At 39.2% G+C, this 16,222-nt stretch overlaps 4 protein-coding genes across 6 annotated transcripts; 2 read left to right on the forward strand and 2 right to left on the reverse strand.

Annotated features, from left to right (window-relative positions):
- Nucleotides 1–1,930: 1,930 nt before the first annotated feature.
- tardbpb (TAR DNA binding protein b) lies at nucleotides 1,931–6,498 on the forward strand. Of its 3 annotated transcripts, XR_012983136.1 has the most exons (6): nucleotides 1,931–2,692; nucleotides 3,038–3,201; nucleotides 3,310–3,450; nucleotides 3,645–3,851; nucleotides 3,981–5,716; nucleotides 5,934–6,498. XR_012983136.1 is itself a non-coding variant. In XM_076269297.1 (5 exons), exons 1-5 carry the CDS (start codon nucleotides 2,446–2,448, stop codon nucleotides 4,476–4,478), a joined length of 1,257 nt encoding a protein of 418 aa, XP_076125412.1. In that variant the 5' UTR covers nucleotides 1,931–2,445; the 3' UTR covers nucleotides 4,479–5,845. The 3 variants fall into 3 exon arrangements, 2 of the variants coding, with proteins under 2 accessions (XP_076125412.1, XP_076125413.1); XM_076269297.1 differs by lacking the exon at nucleotides 5,934–6,498 and having other exon boundaries at nucleotides 3,981–5,845; XM_076269298.1 differs by lacking the exon at nucleotides 5,934–6,498 and having other exon boundaries at nucleotides 3,681–3,851; nucleotides 3,981–5,845.
- cenps (centromere protein S) lies at nucleotides 6,499–8,305 on the reverse strand. The gene is made up of 5 exons (XM_076269299.1): nucleotides 8,087–8,305; nucleotides 7,868–7,991; nucleotides 7,734–7,767; nucleotides 7,577–7,643; nucleotides 6,499–6,731 (listed from the first exon to the last, which is right to left on the reverse strand). The coding sequence occupies exons 1-5, from the start codon at nucleotides 8,111–8,113 to the stop codon at nucleotides 6,612–6,614; spliced, it is 372 nt and encodes a 123-aa protein (XP_076125414.1). The 5' UTR covers nucleotides 8,114–8,305; the 3' UTR covers nucleotides 6,499–6,611.
- A 1,036-nt stretch (nucleotides 8,306–9,341) lies between these two features.
- On the reverse strand, nucleotides 9,342–11,140 carry rbp7b (retinol binding protein 7b, cellular). The gene is made up of 4 exons (XM_076267606.1): nucleotides 10,949–11,140; nucleotides 9,989–10,167; nucleotides 9,784–9,885; nucleotides 9,342–9,689 (listed from the first exon to the last, which is right to left on the reverse strand). Exons 1-4 carry the CDS (start codon nucleotides 11,019–11,021, stop codon nucleotides 9,636–9,638), a joined length of 408 nt encoding a protein of 135 aa, XP_076123721.1. The 5' UTR covers nucleotides 11,022–11,140; the 3' UTR covers nucleotides 9,342–9,635.
- A 3,489-nt stretch (nucleotides 11,141–14,629) lies between these two features.
- LOC143104556 (uncharacterized) lies at nucleotides 14,630–16,115 on the forward strand. The gene is made up of 6 exons (XM_076268654.1): nucleotides 14,630–14,703; nucleotides 14,848–14,910; nucleotides 15,063–15,142; nucleotides 15,257–15,387; nucleotides 15,701–15,767; nucleotides 16,027–16,115. The coding sequence occupies exons 1-6, from the start codon at nucleotides 14,630–14,632 to the stop codon at nucleotides 16,113–16,115; spliced, it is 504 nt and encodes a 167-aa protein (XP_076124769.1).
- Nucleotides 16,116–16,222: the final 107 nt, after the last annotated feature.

The following is a 16,222-nucleotide window of genomic DNA, read 5'->3' on the forward strand; positions in this document are numbered from 1 at the left end:
GCCTGTACTATTTTATCCATTTCTGTAAGGCTATACCCGCAGGTGGTGTTTGCATATAAACTGTGTGATATACACTTCAAAGACAACATGACAAGGTTCATCAACAGACAGATACACACACACGTGCACGCACACACACACACATTTAGTCTGAAATCCATATCACCCAGTAAGATGCACAATGTAGTCAGGACCCATTCTCTTTCAACTCTCGCTTGTTTACCATATGTCCCTTATGTCCTTGAGCAACAATAATCCTCCAGTTATACTGTCCATCCTACATGGTATCTAGGACTAAAGATTAGCCATTCATACCAAGGATTTGATAGGTTTTGCACAACTGATTGTGATATTAGTCTTTATTTTTTATTTTATGCTTGACATTTTTAATTACAGCACACAATTCTGACATCATAGGCTACATATTTTTCCTAATATCAGCTCTGCCAAAAAATAATGAGTTAGAACATTCTTCATTGACCCAAACAATTATGACTATAAACATTAACTTTGTAATAGCTTTTCTTGATTCAGTGGTCAGTCAGACATAAACTCGCTTATATAAGACGGCGAAGGTCGTAATAAATCAGACAGCTGCTACTGGAATTTGGAAGATGGCTGCCCTCTAGAGACACCAGTGAGGAGTACTGCATTTCAACAGAATGAGTATATTGATTTTACCAGATGCCACAAAAGCTGTTGTTTCTAACCAGTGCTTAAGAAAACCTGCCAAAAATATCCTATGATTTTTAAATACCATTTCCATGAGGACAATTGATCTTTTAAAGTTTAATCCTAAATTTAAGTTTAATCCTATCAGCTATTATATTGTGATTCAAAAAACTTTGAGTCAAAGCTGGTAGCCTATTGTTGGACAAGCTAAATGCTGAGAACACATAAAAGAAAGGCAAACACCATACTGAGGGGATCATTCTTTGTTAGGCTGGAAATTGCTTTTTCTCAATTGAAAAATTTATTGAATTGCATTTCGTAACACACACACAATGTCAAGTTGCCTAATGTGCCTCTACTCCGCTTCTCAATAAAACTGATTCAACTTCAGCAGCATTCTCCATGAATTTACCTGATACGTGTGTGATCTCCGGACGGTGAGCTACACTTTCTTTCTTTATTTTGTTTTGCTTGTCCTCCACCCCCAAACGTGTTGGCCCTTTAAAGTAACACAACCTGATATTTTAGCCCGAGAATAGGCCTACTGTGTTGCCTTAATTGGTTCACTACCCTGATGAAATACAGGGAGGTTGGAGTCATTATCATAACCCTGTAGGCTAAGTACCCAACTTTATGTTTTTAAACACTGGAAATCGTATCTTAGCCTATCTTATATCTTGCGTTTTAACTTTGGGACAGAGTCCTGTTGAGGCTCAAACAAAAGGCTAGGCTACAAAAGCTCTCAACATAGGCCTAGATTGCATGTCCAGTCCAAATATCAATTTAATAATAATTTAAGTGTGTCTCTAGACTCCTGTATTGTAAAAACTGAAAGCAATCAGCAAAATACACATAATTTCGCTATTGGCCACTGAAACAAGGTAAATCATGTGGCTTAATTACCTAAATGCCTACAGTAGCCTAGACTTTGGATAAATCTACAGTATACCACCAGGGGGACTAAATAGCTGTAGGAAGTTACGATTTGATTTTGAAAGGGGTTTTACCATTACTGTACTACAGGTGTCCCAAAAATATCAGAGGGAAAGGTTTCCTTCCATAATCCAACCATTTAAAGACATTTTGATTTATTTTCAATTTTGTAATTCATTCCTTAACATTTCAATTGTTTATATAATCTCAATAGTATCTTTGGAGATATATCATAACCCATTTTTGTTTGTGTCAACCCACGGCCAAAATGAGTTCTTCCAAACGATGACGTACTTCCTGGATGACTTAGATAATGCCATTTTGAGCCAAATTGCGGCTTGTACAGCGCACGGGGTCTGATAATCCAAATACTTTTTCGGATTGAAGTATCTCTTCTAGCTGTATCGACCTACATTGAAAATATAGGAAACTTTATTTCTTGCTTTTTGCGTTTAATGCAGAGTACAATTATTGAATTTAGATTGTAGCGCAACCTAGTTTTAAGTGTTTAGCATTAGCTAGCTAGCTCATTGATAGTGAACCACATTGTTAGAACGAGGTCGTCGTCAGTGAATGAGCATTTTGCTAAATTGCTAGCCAGTAAGCTAACAAAGGAATATATCGTGTCGGCTTTTTAGGACCGTTGTCGATACGCAAAACGTGCCTTATTTGGTTCAGAGTAAATCTAGGCCATAAGGACGTTTTAAAGTTGTTAGGTAAATAACGTTACTTGATTTGCCATTGTTTGCGCAAGAGTGCTGTTCTGCGCGGTTTCAGTGAAACGTTCGTCGCTGATTGCTAGGTAACCGATTCCGCGTGTTGAGAAAACCTTTGTCGCTAATGAAAATGGCCGAGTGTTATATTCGTGTGGCGGAAGATGAGAATGAGGAGCCCATGGAAATCCCATCCGAGGAGGACGGCACCGTATTGCTGTCGAGCGTCTCTGCACAGTTTCCAGGGGCTTGCGGCCTACGTTTCCGGAGCCCAGTGTCCCAGTGCATGCGAGGGGTCCGTTTGGTGGAAGGAATTCTTCATGCTCCCGAAAATGGATGGCAGAATCTGGTCTATGTCGTTAACTATCCTAAAGGTAAGTGCACATGTTAAAATGTTAACCAATGTATTGTTTAAGAAAACCAAGTAGACCAATTGAGTGTTATTGTTTAAGCATGAAATTGCTTAATTTTCTTTGTCTTCAATATTGGCGCTTTATTGATAAGAGGGAAACTAACTCTACTTAATGATAAATATGGCAGTGTAAGCCTTTTCCACCGATTAATGCTGTACAATGCTTTATTGATCCATTTGGGTAATTTTAGCTGACTGTCCAGGGTCATATGAACGTGATCACCCCAGGTCATTTTACATTTGGGCCTTCTTTCTCAAAATGTGACCCCTTTGTTCCTTTCCAATCCTGTGATGTTTTGTTTTCCAGATAACAAAAGGAAGATGGATGAGATGGATGCCGCCTTGGCCTCAAAAATGAAAAGGGGGGACCAGAAGACCTCAGACCTGATTGTGTTAGGGTTACCATGGAAAACCTCAGAGCAGGACCTGAAGGACTATTTTGCCACTTTTGGGGAAGTCATCATGGTCCAGGTAATGTCCCCAAATTTGCATAACTTATTGTCCTCCCCCTTTCGTGACTGGTAACTGGCGTCTCGTCCATTTGTTGAAGAGAAGTGTTTATGTTTAATGTATTTTCAGGTCAAACGTGATGTGAAGACTGGAAACTCAAAGGGCTTTGGATTCGTGAGGTTCACAGAATACGAAACTCAGAACAAAGTGATGTCACAGCGTCACATGATTGATGGAAGATGGTGTGACTGCAAGCTCCCTAATTCAAAGGTATTTTTTATTGATGCTTAAGTGAGTGTATGTGTGTATACTGTATGTACATATATATGTATGTATGTATGTATGTAGCTGCCAGACCAGATTTTTCTGGTCGTTACTTTCTAATTGACCTATAATACTGTTCTGAGTACATCATTTATTCTTTTGAGAAAACATATTGGCCTACCCAACCATTTTTTGGGTAGGCCTTTAGTCCAACGGATTATATGTTTGGCTTTCAGGCTGGTCCCGACGAGCCCATGAGGTGCAGGAAAGTGTTCGTCGGTCGATGCACTGAGGATATGACTGCCGATGACCTGAGGCAGTTCTTTATGCAATATGGCGAAGTTACTGATGTGTTCATCCCAAAACCTTTCCGTGCTTTTGCTTTCGTCACCTTTGCTGATGACCAGGTATGCTTCACACTGACAAGGAGTACTTTTTATTTGTTTTTTATTATTATTTGAATAGTTGTTTTTGTAGCCATATTATGACAGTCACATAAATTATGCAACCCTATTGTGTGTGTGATGTTTCCCCAGGTTGCCGCAGCACTGTGTGGTGAGGACCTGATCATCAAAGGAGTCAGCGTGCACATCTCCAATGCTGAGCCTAAGCATAACAACAGTAGGCAAATGATGGAGAGGGCAGGGCGCTTCGGCAATGGCTTCGGCCAGGGGTTTGGCAGTAGCCGTAGTATAGGAGGTAGCAGCTCTAGCAACCTGGGTAACTTTGGTACCTTCAACCTCAACCCAGCTATGATGGCCGCAGCCCAGGCCGCTCTACAGAGCAGCTGGGGGATGATGGGCATGCTGGCGAGCCAGCAGGGTCAGTCCACCACCTCTGGCACCAGCACGAGTGGGCAGACTAGCTCGACCCGGGGGGAGACCCAGACGTATAGTTCAGGGAACAGTAACTACAGCACAGGCTCAGCTAGTCTTGGGTGGGGAACCGGCTCTAACTCTACAACTAGCGGGAGTGGGTTCACCTCTGGCTTCGGCTCCAGCATGGAGTCCAAGTCCTCAGGGTGGGGTATGTAATGGGATTTGAGTTGTTAAAGTTTGTAGTGTGTGTGTGTGTGGTAAGTATTCTGAGATTTCTTTTTTTTTTCTTTTTTTTTTTCGTCATGTGTTTTTGAGATAAACAAAACAAACTTTTGAGGAGGGATATTGAATGTTTTGTATATTTGGACATGTTTGTCCAGAATTTCATTTAGAGTGTTTGAAGTGGATCATTGTTAACCAGGGGGTAAAACCCACCTAGGATGTCCTTTTCTTTCTTTTTACGTTCTCTCTTATTGTCATTTCAACTGGATTCTGAAATGCATGTATTGTATAGTTATGGTTCTTAAAAAATGCATGAGCAAGTTAACATCGAACCACATTCTTGCATTTGTTTTTTCCTTTATGCTCAGTCTTGCATTGAGAAGAATCTAGTTGAAACTGAACAGACTTGCTTACTTTTTAAAGTTCAAATTTGTTTGCAGTCAAGTTTCTACGGAAAAAAAAAGCCTTCATCAAAAATCTCTTCTGCAGTTCACATCTCTCCCGCTTTCCTGGGAAGACGCCCCTGTTTGGCAGCACTCTGTGGCTGATGTCACTGTCAGTTGCCCTCTTCCCCATGCGTTAATGCTTTGCCACCACAGAACGGCTATCTCCTTCGCATGTGCCGACAAGACGGTGGGTGTTCCCTTTTTATCCACTTTTTTTTGTTTTTCTTTTTTTTTAACAAATCAAATGGCAAGATCTGCGCAAAGTGACATTTTGAGAACTCTGAGTGCGATTGGGGATGATGGCTTGTTGGTGGCGAAGAGTGACGCTGCGAATGAGAGAATGGAAAGAGCAAAAGAACGGGTGGAAGAGAGCGAGCGAGCGAAAAGACTGGTTGTGCGATGAGAGCGCGCCACATGTGACTGCGATGGGTGGTGGCTTTGGTGCGAGTGTGAATGGAAGCTTCAGATGCTACAAGCGCCTCCTTTGTGACCCCTATGATGGACATTTTGTTAACTTTGTACATCTCCCAGATCTTTTCCCTTCCTTTCCTACCCTCCTTCTTTAACCCTGCTCTCCTCCTACTGCCTCTCCTTTTAGTATACTGAAGTGCGTAAAATAGCACCAAGTTTAGTGGAATGTTGTGATATATATTTTGTCTTGCTTCTATAACCCATCCTGAATGCTGTATGGTGTGTGTGCTTTATTTCCTTGTACTTGACCTGTAAGTGTGAACTTGATGTGGATGACAACTTCTGAGGACTCTTGAGGGGGACATGAGTGATGGTGTAAGTGAGACTTGTATGTGGAGTGCTGTGGATGTCTTTTTGAATCCCTCCTAGATAATGTTGCTCAGTGTTTTATATGACATGTCAATGAAGGGAGTTCTCTAATAAAAAAAAAATGTTGATTTGAAATGGGTATTTGCTCCTCTGAAACTGGTTGACCCTTCTGTGTCATTTGGTGAAATACCAATCATAAAACTAACTGCATCCGCATATTTAGGGGCCTTGGATACTGCTGACCGAGGTTTCCATCTGAACCCAGAGTGGGAGATTGAGTTTTGTGAAGGACGAAGATGGAAGGGTGTGGAGCCCCTAACTTCAGCAGTGGGTTCAGCAATATTTGTAGCGTCCCTGGATTGACTGTGGACTGGAAAATGGTAATGGCCTTCTCAAGAGTCCAGAGCACAAGGCATTGTAACACTAAGAATTGATTAAATTGGCCTTAATAGAAGCTCCTAAAACTGAGACACAAGTCTGGTAATTAACAGTTGAGCCTTAATGTTTTTACTGCTAAGCCTTTAACGTGTATGCTTGATATACCAGTAGGTATTCTTGTATGAGTTCAGATAGTTACATGAAACTGAAGTCTGAGTTAAGTATGATGAAAATATTGAGTTGTCTTTTTTTAATGTGACAGCTATATTTATATTAATGTGGTTAAAGTACAGTTAGATCAATTGGCAGTAAAAATACTGTTTCCAACCCACCATTGCAGCTCCCTAGCACGTGCATAGTGAGTGCGTGTTTCCCCCCCTCCTTACAATAAAAAGAAATTACATCTTGAAGACATTTGTGTTTTGTTTTAAGTAGTAAACACACAAGTCAACAGCTGCTACCCAATATTCAAATACACAAATGCTTGCAGGGGCTTTCCACACAAACAGCCTTGACTCTATGGTCAGTCCTCGTCGTCTTCTGTTTCCTGGTGTTTCCTCTTTGCACTACTCTTTTTCCGCTTCTCTTTCTGCTCCTGGTGTGCACTTGCAAGTTCCTCACTCTTCTGCTGGATATAAGTGGACTGTGGGGGGACAGAGCAGCAATGTTAATATCAATCTGTGGGTAGGGCTTACATTCTCGCATTCCATTGATGCCACACAATCTTGGCTCGAGTTAGAAATGGATCAGCAAACGTCAGGCAAATACTCGGCCTTGTTTAAAAGTGTACTACTGTAGTAGTACCCTCTGCATAGTTCCATATGCTCCATTTCTTCCTAGATATATTAATCAACTATGCTGTGAACTACTGATGGTCCTGGATCTCTGCATACTAACACTGCTTCCAGGACATCATGTCCCTACACCATTGTTTCTCATAGTGTGGTCCGGGGACCACTGGTGGTCCGCAAGCTAGCCCAAGTGGTCCGCGAGCAGACGTGGTAAAATATAATATAGAGGAGTTGTTTGCAATATTGAACCAACTTGTATGTAAATCCAAACATTTCTGCAACACTGCCTATGTAAGCCATGCCAGTTTAAATCATATGAATTCTCTGACACAATAATACAATCAAAGTGGTTCAGTGAGTAGGCCTATTGTGTAATTTACTATTGAAGTAGGTCTAATTTATTTTATTATTTTTAGTTAGGTGGTCCGTGAGGCTTTTTTTATTGATTAAGTGGTCCTTGGTCTGAAAGTTTGAGAAACACTGCCCTACACTAATGAAGACACTTCAGAGGCCAGAAGTCAGGTTCAGATCACACAGGAAACTAGACCACCACCATGTCTTGACATAATTGGTTTTGGCCCAGTGCACATTACAGGCTTTGGGAAACAACCCTGTCGCAGCTTTTTGCCGTCCTCGCAGACAACCCACCAACACAAAATATACAACGTTCAGTAATTGTGTAGAAGAATTTACTGACCAGTGCAGTGCTTCGCCTTGAAACAAGTTTCACGTCATCCACATTGATTGTGCTTCTTTTGGCGTGTCTGGAAAAAGCAGATAACGTTGCTGACACCATAACCCTTACAATGATGCGATCATGTGAAAAGCAACATCCTTAATACTACACGTGTTACCTTGCAAACGACTCCAAGTCTTTAGCAAAAATATCTGCAATGGAAACAAACGGTTACACATACCTCCATAAGTCATGTACAGTTGCTGAAACGACGTTAACATTAACACCGTTTTATAATAATGCATATCCTACCACATTGTCGATATGTCGTTTCAGCGATTGCAGCGATTGTTTGTCTGCTAAACTCACTCCCACAATCCGCAGCAATTGTTTGACATATTTGTCCCGTGGTAAAATGGATGGCCGCTTTCAGTCTCTACAAAACATAAAAGTAATATTCACATTATGTCAGTCTACGTTGTACTAAATATATGTTTGCATGTGTAACCTGCTATGTTGAGCCGTCCTTACCTGATTTTGAGCTAACGTGTCATCCATTTCACAACAGATTTCAATGCTAGATAGGCTACAAATTAAAAAAAAAAGACTACAGGGGTCATTCACTATAATTCACAACATTAGTGACTACGTGATAAAACACATCTTATATATTCCAAGAGAATAGAGTAGCCTATGACATGAGAGAAAAATAATGAGTTTGGTCAGCAAAGAAAATTCGCGGTAAATTGTTGCTTCTCTTTTGTCAAACCATACATTCGCAATGACAATACTGACACCTATTGAACTGGAGTAGAGTAGGCTAATGATGCACATGGTTGCCAATAAAGGCCTTCATTTAACTAGAGCACATCTAGTGAAATAAGTTATTTTCCCAAACACGTGTTATCTAAAATCTTACAATCTTACAGCATTTATGTCAAAAACAGACAAAAGGTTTTTTTAATGAGCTATGTCTTACTGAGTGAAATTTGTAGGGATAGATGTGTGGGGAATAGGGAGACGGGTTGCATAGTTGAACCATCTGAGAAGTTAGTTGTGTGTACTAATGGTATTTACCATATTTTAATGTATAATTGTTTTCAGATAAAGATATAAAAAATATATATATATTGAATCTCCCACTCTACTGTGCTTGAAGTTCATGAAATAGAATTAGGACTGCAAAATTAGACTCATGAAATCTGAAGACGATTTAGGTTTAAGAAGAGATAGAGCTGGAAGTCTTACATTGAAAGAAGTGTTTTGTCCTTTTGAGGAAGAAGTTTATAGCACAAATGAACTATGAACCTATCAAAAGCACCAGTTCAAATTAAATTGGCCATATTCTTGAGATATTGAAATGTGTCTGCCCTCTATTGAAAATATTCTGACATTTTGTGTGTGTCCAAGAATGTGATAATGATGCAGTGTCATATTTCACTGAGTTGTTACATTTACATCATGATATTGGCCAGTGAAGCACTATTTCTTTTTTTATTGAACATTAGGAAGCGCCGCAAAAGGCTCATAGTGTTATAAGTCATGCAGCAGCCAACTAAAAATCTCAGAATTTTTGGCGAATGCTCACACAGTGCTTTGAGCCAACTCCACTTCAGGGGGAGCTAGCATGACTGAATAGGGCCTACACAAACCTTACCAATCTTCCATATCAGCCAAGTGGGGTTATAGTCAAGAAAAAAAATAATGTGGATTGGTGAAGCTGATATGAGCTTGTCGACCAAATATCAGTGGGGGGTATAAGTGCATAAAGACTTTGACAAACACATAATAACAACATCACCATGATGTAAGGTTTATTGTATTTAAACAGTTTACAGAAATCAGTGTCTTGTTATAAGTAAAAGTAGGGACTGCTAACAGAAAAAAATGGGGCTGTACATTTTATTTCTTTTATTCTGTTGGATGAAAATCAAAATGTAGGGTTCACGTATTAATCAATAATCGAAACATTTAAAAAGTAAATATTATTCGCTCCAGGGTGTGTACATCATAAAAGATATTATCCGCTATATGCTCCAATGTAAAAATCCATCATTTGATCATTAGACCATGCGATAAGCTAGGCACTCTTTTTGTAGATTTGCTTGGAAACCTGGTTTTCACATTGCAATTCCTGTAAGATGAAGAGGAAGGAATCACAGTCAGTTGCGGGCTATGCATTCTGAAACGGTTAGGTCTCCTGTATAAGTTACATTGACATAACCTACCAGAAAGAGTTGGTCTCCTTCTATCCAATGAGTCCACCCTCTGTTCTTTTTTTCACCCTTCTGGATACATACCAGTTTGTCACCGTCCCAGTTGACAGTTGACTGTAGAAAAAACAATGAGTTTGTTACAGTTGGTGTATGACTCCCTGACTTGTACACTAAGATGCTAAGATACAGTGCAATTATATGTTACTATAACTCTGACCTGGCATTTCCTGTTGTCCATGCCTTTTGTCACTTCTTCAAACTCCTCACCAATCTTGAATGAGCAGGATAAGTTTTTGAAAGTAGTTAGAGTTTTGATTGAGAAGGAGTCACCATCTTGTTCAATAACTTTCTGAGGTTTCAACATGTTGGCAATCTTGCGAGTGGCAAAGTCGATACCTGCATGAAGGAAAAAATATTCATGAAATATTAATGTTAAAAAACGAACATCCTAAATTCCCTATTTGACATATATTTTATGAAATAATTGCATTGGAACATAGCTTTACAACCCCAAGATTCCGCTATGTACATGAATGGATCTGAGGGGCATCACACTGGAATATGAGATAAGAATGCAACTCTATGGAGAAGGAATGTGTTCAGTTCACAGCTGCAAGACACTTGTCTAGCAATTCTGAATTCTCATGGACTGACTGAACAGTGCAATTTTTGCATTTGAATTGCATGCAGAGTTCTCTAAAAAGATGAAACTCAACACTGCCATTTAAAACAAAATAAAATTATAATTAGACATCATTGTTATCAATCACAATTTGCTGCTTTACTGCACACAAAGATTATCGTCAATTTTACTCTACATCATGCTATGAAACTTTACCAGGCAATCTGAGAGAGACATCAATTTTTTTTCTGGGGCACAACAACCTATTGTAGATTGTCTTACCAAAGCTTGACAGGGATTGCTTGATTGCCGCTGCCAGTGATCTACTACTACTACTACTACTACTACTACTACTAGTTCTACTACTTCTACAATGATTTAATATCCTGTCAAATGGTTATATCTGTGATTTAGTAATGTTACCATACTTGGAAAAGAAACAGAAAACCAAAAATTTTGAGATTTGAAACAAATGAGATATGGAACTGATGAGAACCAAATAGTTTTGCAACCAAATAGGACCAAATGGGAAATGAATGAAAGCTCCGTACTCACCTAGGGCATTCATGTAACCTTCAAAGTTTTCATGACTAACAAAGTCCCAGGTTCCAGAGTAGTCAGCAGGCATGGCTAATCAGCTGTGTCTGTTTGGAAGAGTTCGCTTGAAACACTGGAATCTCTGAGAGTCAGACAACCTCAGTCACAATGGATGAGACGAATGAACCACTAGGGTGCTTCAGATCTCAATATGACCTGCCCCTGTGTTTAGAAATATGGGGCAGGGGTGATTTCACCAGCACAATGGCTATTTTGGAGGCGGTGTCGGAAGCACCAAGCAGCAGGGAGTACTGTAACTTTTCACACACTGAACATGAGGAAATAATTCTTTCCTCTTGGGATTTTCAGAAGGATGGATGTTTGAAGGGAGGGGGATGGGGGGGGGGGGGCAGGCAGATTAATGTAATAAGCATATGTTGTGTGAAATAGATTCCACTGTTGAACAGACAACTTATAAATGTGTATTTCAGGCTTTTATTATTATACATAATTGTGTATATGGAAACAACTATGGTTCAATATGTTTAATTGAAGATATTGTCTTAAGTTTTCCGTCAGTGGGCATACAACACAAGAGGTTAAAGGTTAAGGGTTGTCAGGTTGAGAGTCATAATCACATCTTTCACATATTTTTAGAATAACCTCTTCCTTTATTCATTCAGCACATTGTTGTTTAGTGGTGGCATAGGTTATAAGGCTCACACATTGCTTTCTGACCCAAAGGGCACACATTTACTGGAAACCTTTCAAATCGCTAGATCAGCATGGCAGACTTTGACTGTTTTAAGGGCAGGGGCCCCTATCAAGATGGGGCTCCAACATACAAAAAACTATTAAAGAATTATGAAATCATTTTTATCCTTGAAAATGAACACTGTATTATTAGGCAATCCAAAACTATGACAAGCCCTCTGGTAAAACAAGCAGTGAACTAAAAGTTAAGTCACCTGACTTAAAGAAAAAGGTAGGGAACCTTCTCCAGGAAGATATTTGAAATTCTGCTAAATGTACCATTTTTGTAAGTAATGCTAACAATGAAAACATTGAGATTACATCAAAATGCCAGCTAAATATTAGCCTAAATTATCTGTCCCAGAAACTTAATATTAGTGAGTTTTTGAACATTCTAACAAAAGATTCCATTCTGCAACAATTCAGTGTTTAAAATTCTATGTTGAACCCAGATATTCTTTAGACATTCATTTTCCAACATTCATCCATCACACCGGTGTGGCAGTACACCCTTAAGGGTTAAAAAGTATTTGGCAGCAGCAGCCAGACTGTCATCATGACGCTGATTTCAGGAAAACCTTATCTAATTCCCTAGAGGGCACTGGTGAGGAAGACTGCAGGGCACTACATGCAATTTTTACTGATTGTTTCAATTGCAAGGTACTTCATAGTGTCTCCAGAGGTGGGCGCAAATACATCCAACTATTTTGTCACAAACTACAAATACTGGCTCATACAATTTAACAAAATAAAATAGAAAATACTGATGTAAAAAATGTAGGCTATTTAATTAAAATACAAAAATACCTATGGCAACTTTTAAAGAAAATTACAAGACATATTATTGATACACATTTTCTGATTGGCTGGCAGCTATTAATTCTGTACATTGGGGCTCCTAAGTAGATCTGGTAAATCAGGTCGGCCTATTTTTTAAACTGAACTGCATTTCCCTTTTTGTGCTCTAAATGCATGCCTTTTGCCTATACAGTGCAACTGGAAAGTTTTCAGACCCTTTCAAGTTTTCCACATTTTGTTATGTTTCAGACTCATCTTAAAATGGATTCAATTAATTTATTTCCCCATCAATCTACACACAATACTCCAACACACCACAGGTGTTTGGAGTGTTTTGGAAATGTATAAAAGATAAAAGACTGAAATATTGTATTTACATATTCACTTATGATGCTTGCAATTGAGCCCTGGTGCATCCTACTTCTATCAATGGTCCTTGAGATGCTTCTACAACTTGATGGGAGTCCACCTGTGCCTAAATTAATTCACTGAATATTATCAGGAGAGGCACATCTCTTTAAGGTCTCACAGTTGATGGTGTATGTCAGAGTGGAAACCAAGCCACGAGGTTGAGAGAATTGTCCGTATAGACCTGCCATTGTTGTCTCCCTTTTTCTTTTTTTTCCAACTTCCAGAGGGGGTCGTAAAAGAGAAAAGTTGGATCTAACACTTAAAGTTGGTCACAATGTGGCATACTACAGCAAGAAAAAGGAAAAATGGGTTTACATGTTATGCTATTCTTTCAAATGGGTAATGAAATTAATATTTTTATGGACAAATTGCTACTTCAACTTTAGAGCTGAATATAGGGAATTGCCCAAGGGATATCATCGGGCACCCACCCTTAACCCTTAGGCAACAAGAAACGGCAAAGAAAAAAAAAACTATAACCGACAAAACCAGGTTCGCCTTTGGCTCCCGGACTATGATAAGCATAACTTATTGTCATGGTTATAGGAAGTACTGTATAACTGAGTGATGAAATTTTGGCTTAGAGAAAAAATTACTATTTTAAATACTCTAAATACAATTCCTCAAAGTATTTTGTTACAAACTACATTAGATTTGTTCCAATCGTGCAAAATACAAATTACAAAATATGCTATAATTAAATAAGTATATAAAATACATACAGTATAATTAAAAAATTGCCCATGTCACAGTGCAGATCTTTTTCTTCTTCATTAGAAATGCACGTGTAGGCTGTATAGGGAACCTCAATTTATGTATGGTCATCATATTTTTTTTACTGCAGGGGCATCCATTAGGAAACTTCCCCACTAGAGGAGCACCTACGGTGGCACTGCTTTATGATTTCTCACATGTGATACAATACAGGGTTGCATTCCACTGCATTCTGTGCTGGATATGACACCCTTTGGAACACTGTCATGTGGCGGGCACTCCATAATGGAACCCTTTTCCAATGGAAGGGCACACAGGGAACGCCAACCATTTTAAGGGGCACCAAGACATTGCATCATGTTTTCAACAGTAGAAGGACAATCATTAAGACATGTTCTTGAATTTTACTCATTTCCACTTATTGTTTGAAGTGGTACTCTAGGGCACGGAAATATTTTTGTCATGGTCAGCCAATTGGACACTTTTGAGGGCACATTTTTTCAACAATAGAGGCACCCCTCTGTGTCTGCCAGTGATTCTGCATGACTGGAAACGGTTGTATGCTCTTTTCTTATTCTTATGTAAGGTCTTTGTTGGCACATTGTTATGGTTGGAACATGATGCACTTCTCTAAATAGACACTAGGGGCGACCTTTCCTCCTGTAGCATGCCACAACAATGACCAGGACCCGTTTAATACCTGTATTCCACCAGGCTGAGAGATCCATTTGTTGGGGCTGCATAGATGGTAAGTATCACCTTTTAATTATAGTGAAATTTAGTGTTCATCACTTTTCATTTAGTGCTTGTGGTACAAACCTCTGTTGAGTTATATAAAATTATTTCAAATTATTATTTCTCTTGTTGTATACAAAACACCTATATACATTATTATATATTATATAATAATATATAATAATGTATATAATATAATTGGATGTTTTGTCATATTTCCTCCACATAATGTCCACAGCAGTTCAGTGTTGACTAAGTTTCTCTCAGTACAGCTAGCTGCAGTATACAATGTTTCATTACTTCGTGGCCTACACAGCGTTCCTCTGCAGCAGATGGTTGCCGAGAGATCAGAGACTCCGATTGTAAGCACCCGTGAGAAGTGGTGATCTGAACAACTGCCTCTTCTCAGTAGATAATATACTGGACCTGACTGTTTGCATTGAACTTTGTTTAATCTGGACTTGGACTTCGATCAGGTGCCTTATCGTTCACCATTTCTCTTACAGTCAGATCATTCTGGTTACATTTGTAGTGGTTCTCCTCACTCCACAACTATATGTCTTGACCAGGCAAGTGCAGGTACATTTGATAATCTGTACATGGCTTGCATATTTCAACCATTTGACAATTTCAACCAGAATACCGTTGATATGTTTTATAATAACTAACTGCAAATTTACTGCATTTCTTCTATCCCTAATCTGTAATTATATCCCACCAGGCCAAGATCATCTCGATATTGCCAGCAGCCTATCCTCAATAACCTCATAGTCTTCATTATCTTCTCATTCATAACAACAGGTGACCTTTGCAACATTTGACATGCCAGAAAATATATTAAAACAGTAAATAGTCAGTAAGTGTGCTGTTTTTGTATGAACAACTTGAAGCTGAATGGTGATCCATTTGTTCCAGGTTTTGCTGTGGCTCTCACACTCCTGGACCCAGTGCCACAGAGTTTCAATGTGGCCTTCCATCTGTTTGGAGTCCTTTCATTTGCTCATGGGCTGTGCACCACGCTTCTGACTCTACTTGCGACTGACTGTGTGCGTTGCTCTTTCAGTTTAAAAGCTTAAAGATCTTGTTATCATCGTATATCTTATAAAATCGTATAAATCTTATATAATATCTGTATTCGGGGCGTTAACCAAACTGTCGTTTAAATTGGTGTAAAATGTGACAGAAGTACTATTAGTGTTCACAGTTTAGTTTTGGACTGATGTCACATGTCACATTTGAGCTACTTTGGGACACATGCTCTATTGATTTAACTAAAAATAACGAGTCACATTGTACAAACTTGTCTAATTGATTTTGGTAACCGTGATAATAAGTTTTGTGCCCATTTCCTTCTTGCAGGCATGGACAACGACAGAACTCTACTACCTTTCCCTTGTTCTGTCTTGGGCTTGTATTCTCTCCACAGGTACATTTGTATGTTTTGTTAATTCATTTGTATTGCGTTTGTTGTTGTTTTTCAAACTTTTTTCTCTGATGACATTAACTGTGAAGAGGATATGGTTTCAGACTTTAGTCAGCAGCTGCATCACATGTAGATCTGGGTCAACTCTTTGCACTGCGCGTCCACCCTTGTTTAAAACATATTCTGTAATGCAAGGCTGGGGTTTGTATAGTCATGCAAACAATTGGAACTAATTATTGTCTTTGGCTCTTTCTTCCCGCAGGCTTTTTCATGGCCAGAGCAAGCCTTTGGCTGATCAGCAAGATGTGGCCAAGCTGGGTGAAAGAAAAGAGCTTCTGGAACCATCTCTGAGCCAAAGGACTATTCACGTCCATGCTGATGCCTCTTAATTATTTATGCTGTTTCCATGCCAGTGCGAGAACGATACTCAGACAGGGAACAAAGATCCTATTACAACC

Source organism: Alosa pseudoharengus, unplaced genomic scaffold (genome assembly GCF_046254945.1).
Source record: "Alosa pseudoharengus isolate Yale_2024_CS ecotype anadromous, Long Island Sound unplaced genomic scaffold, YU_APseudo_1.1 YU_APseudo_1.1_scf_5, whole genome shotgun sequence".
Lineage (NCBI taxonomy): Eukaryota > Metazoa > Chordata > Actinopteri > Clupeiformes > Clupeidae > Alosa > Alosa pseudoharengus.

Bases quoted from the DNA above. Each gene is read 5' to 3' on its own strand.
- tardbpb (XM_076269297.1), top strand. From the start codon at position 2,446: ATGAAAATGGCCGAGTGTTATATTCGTGTGGCGGAAGATGAGAATGAG. The intron at 3,202-3,309 runs GTAATGTCCCCA...ATGTATTTTCAG, and splicing joins GGGAAGTCATCATGGTCCAG to GTCAAACGTGATGTGAAGAC. The intron at 3,852-3,980 runs GTATGCTTCACA...ATGTTTCCCCAG, and splicing joins TCACCTTTGCTGATGACCAG to GTTGCCGCAGCACTGTGTGG.
- cenps (XM_076269299.1), bottom strand. From the start codon at position 8,113: ATGGATGACACGTTAGCTCAAAATCAG. The intron at 7,768-7,867 runs GTAGGATATGCA...TTTCCATTGCAG, and splicing joins AACGACATATCGACAATGTG to ATATTTTTGCTAAAGACTTG. The intron at 7,644-7,733 runs GTAACACGTGTA...TGCTTTTTCCAG, and splicing joins GACTTGGAGTCGTTTGCAAG to ACACGCCAAAAGAAGCACAA.
- rbp7b (XM_076267606.1), bottom strand. From the start codon at position 11,021: ATGCCTGCTGACTACTCTGGAACCTGGGACTTTGTTAGTCATGAAAAC. The intron at 10,168-10,948 runs GTGAGTACGGAG...TCCTTCATGCAG, and splicing joins AGGTTACATGAATGCCCTAG to GTATCGACTTTGCCACTCGC. The intron at 9,886-9,988 runs GTCAGAGTTATA...TTTTTTCTACAG, and splicing joins TGGACAACAGGAAATGCCAG to TCAACTGTCAACTGGGACGG.
- LOC143104556 (XM_076268654.1), top strand. From the start codon at position 14,630: ATGTTTCATTACTTCGTGGCCTACACAGCGTTCCTCTGCAGCAGATGG. The intron at 14,911-15,062 runs GCAAGTGCAGGT...ATATCCCACCAG, and splicing joins CAACTATATGTCTTGACCAG to GCCAAGATCATCTCGATATT. The intron at 15,768-16,026 runs GTACATTTGTAT...TTCTTCCCGCAG, and splicing joins GGCTTGTATTCTCTCCACAG to GCTTTTTCATGGCCAGAGCA.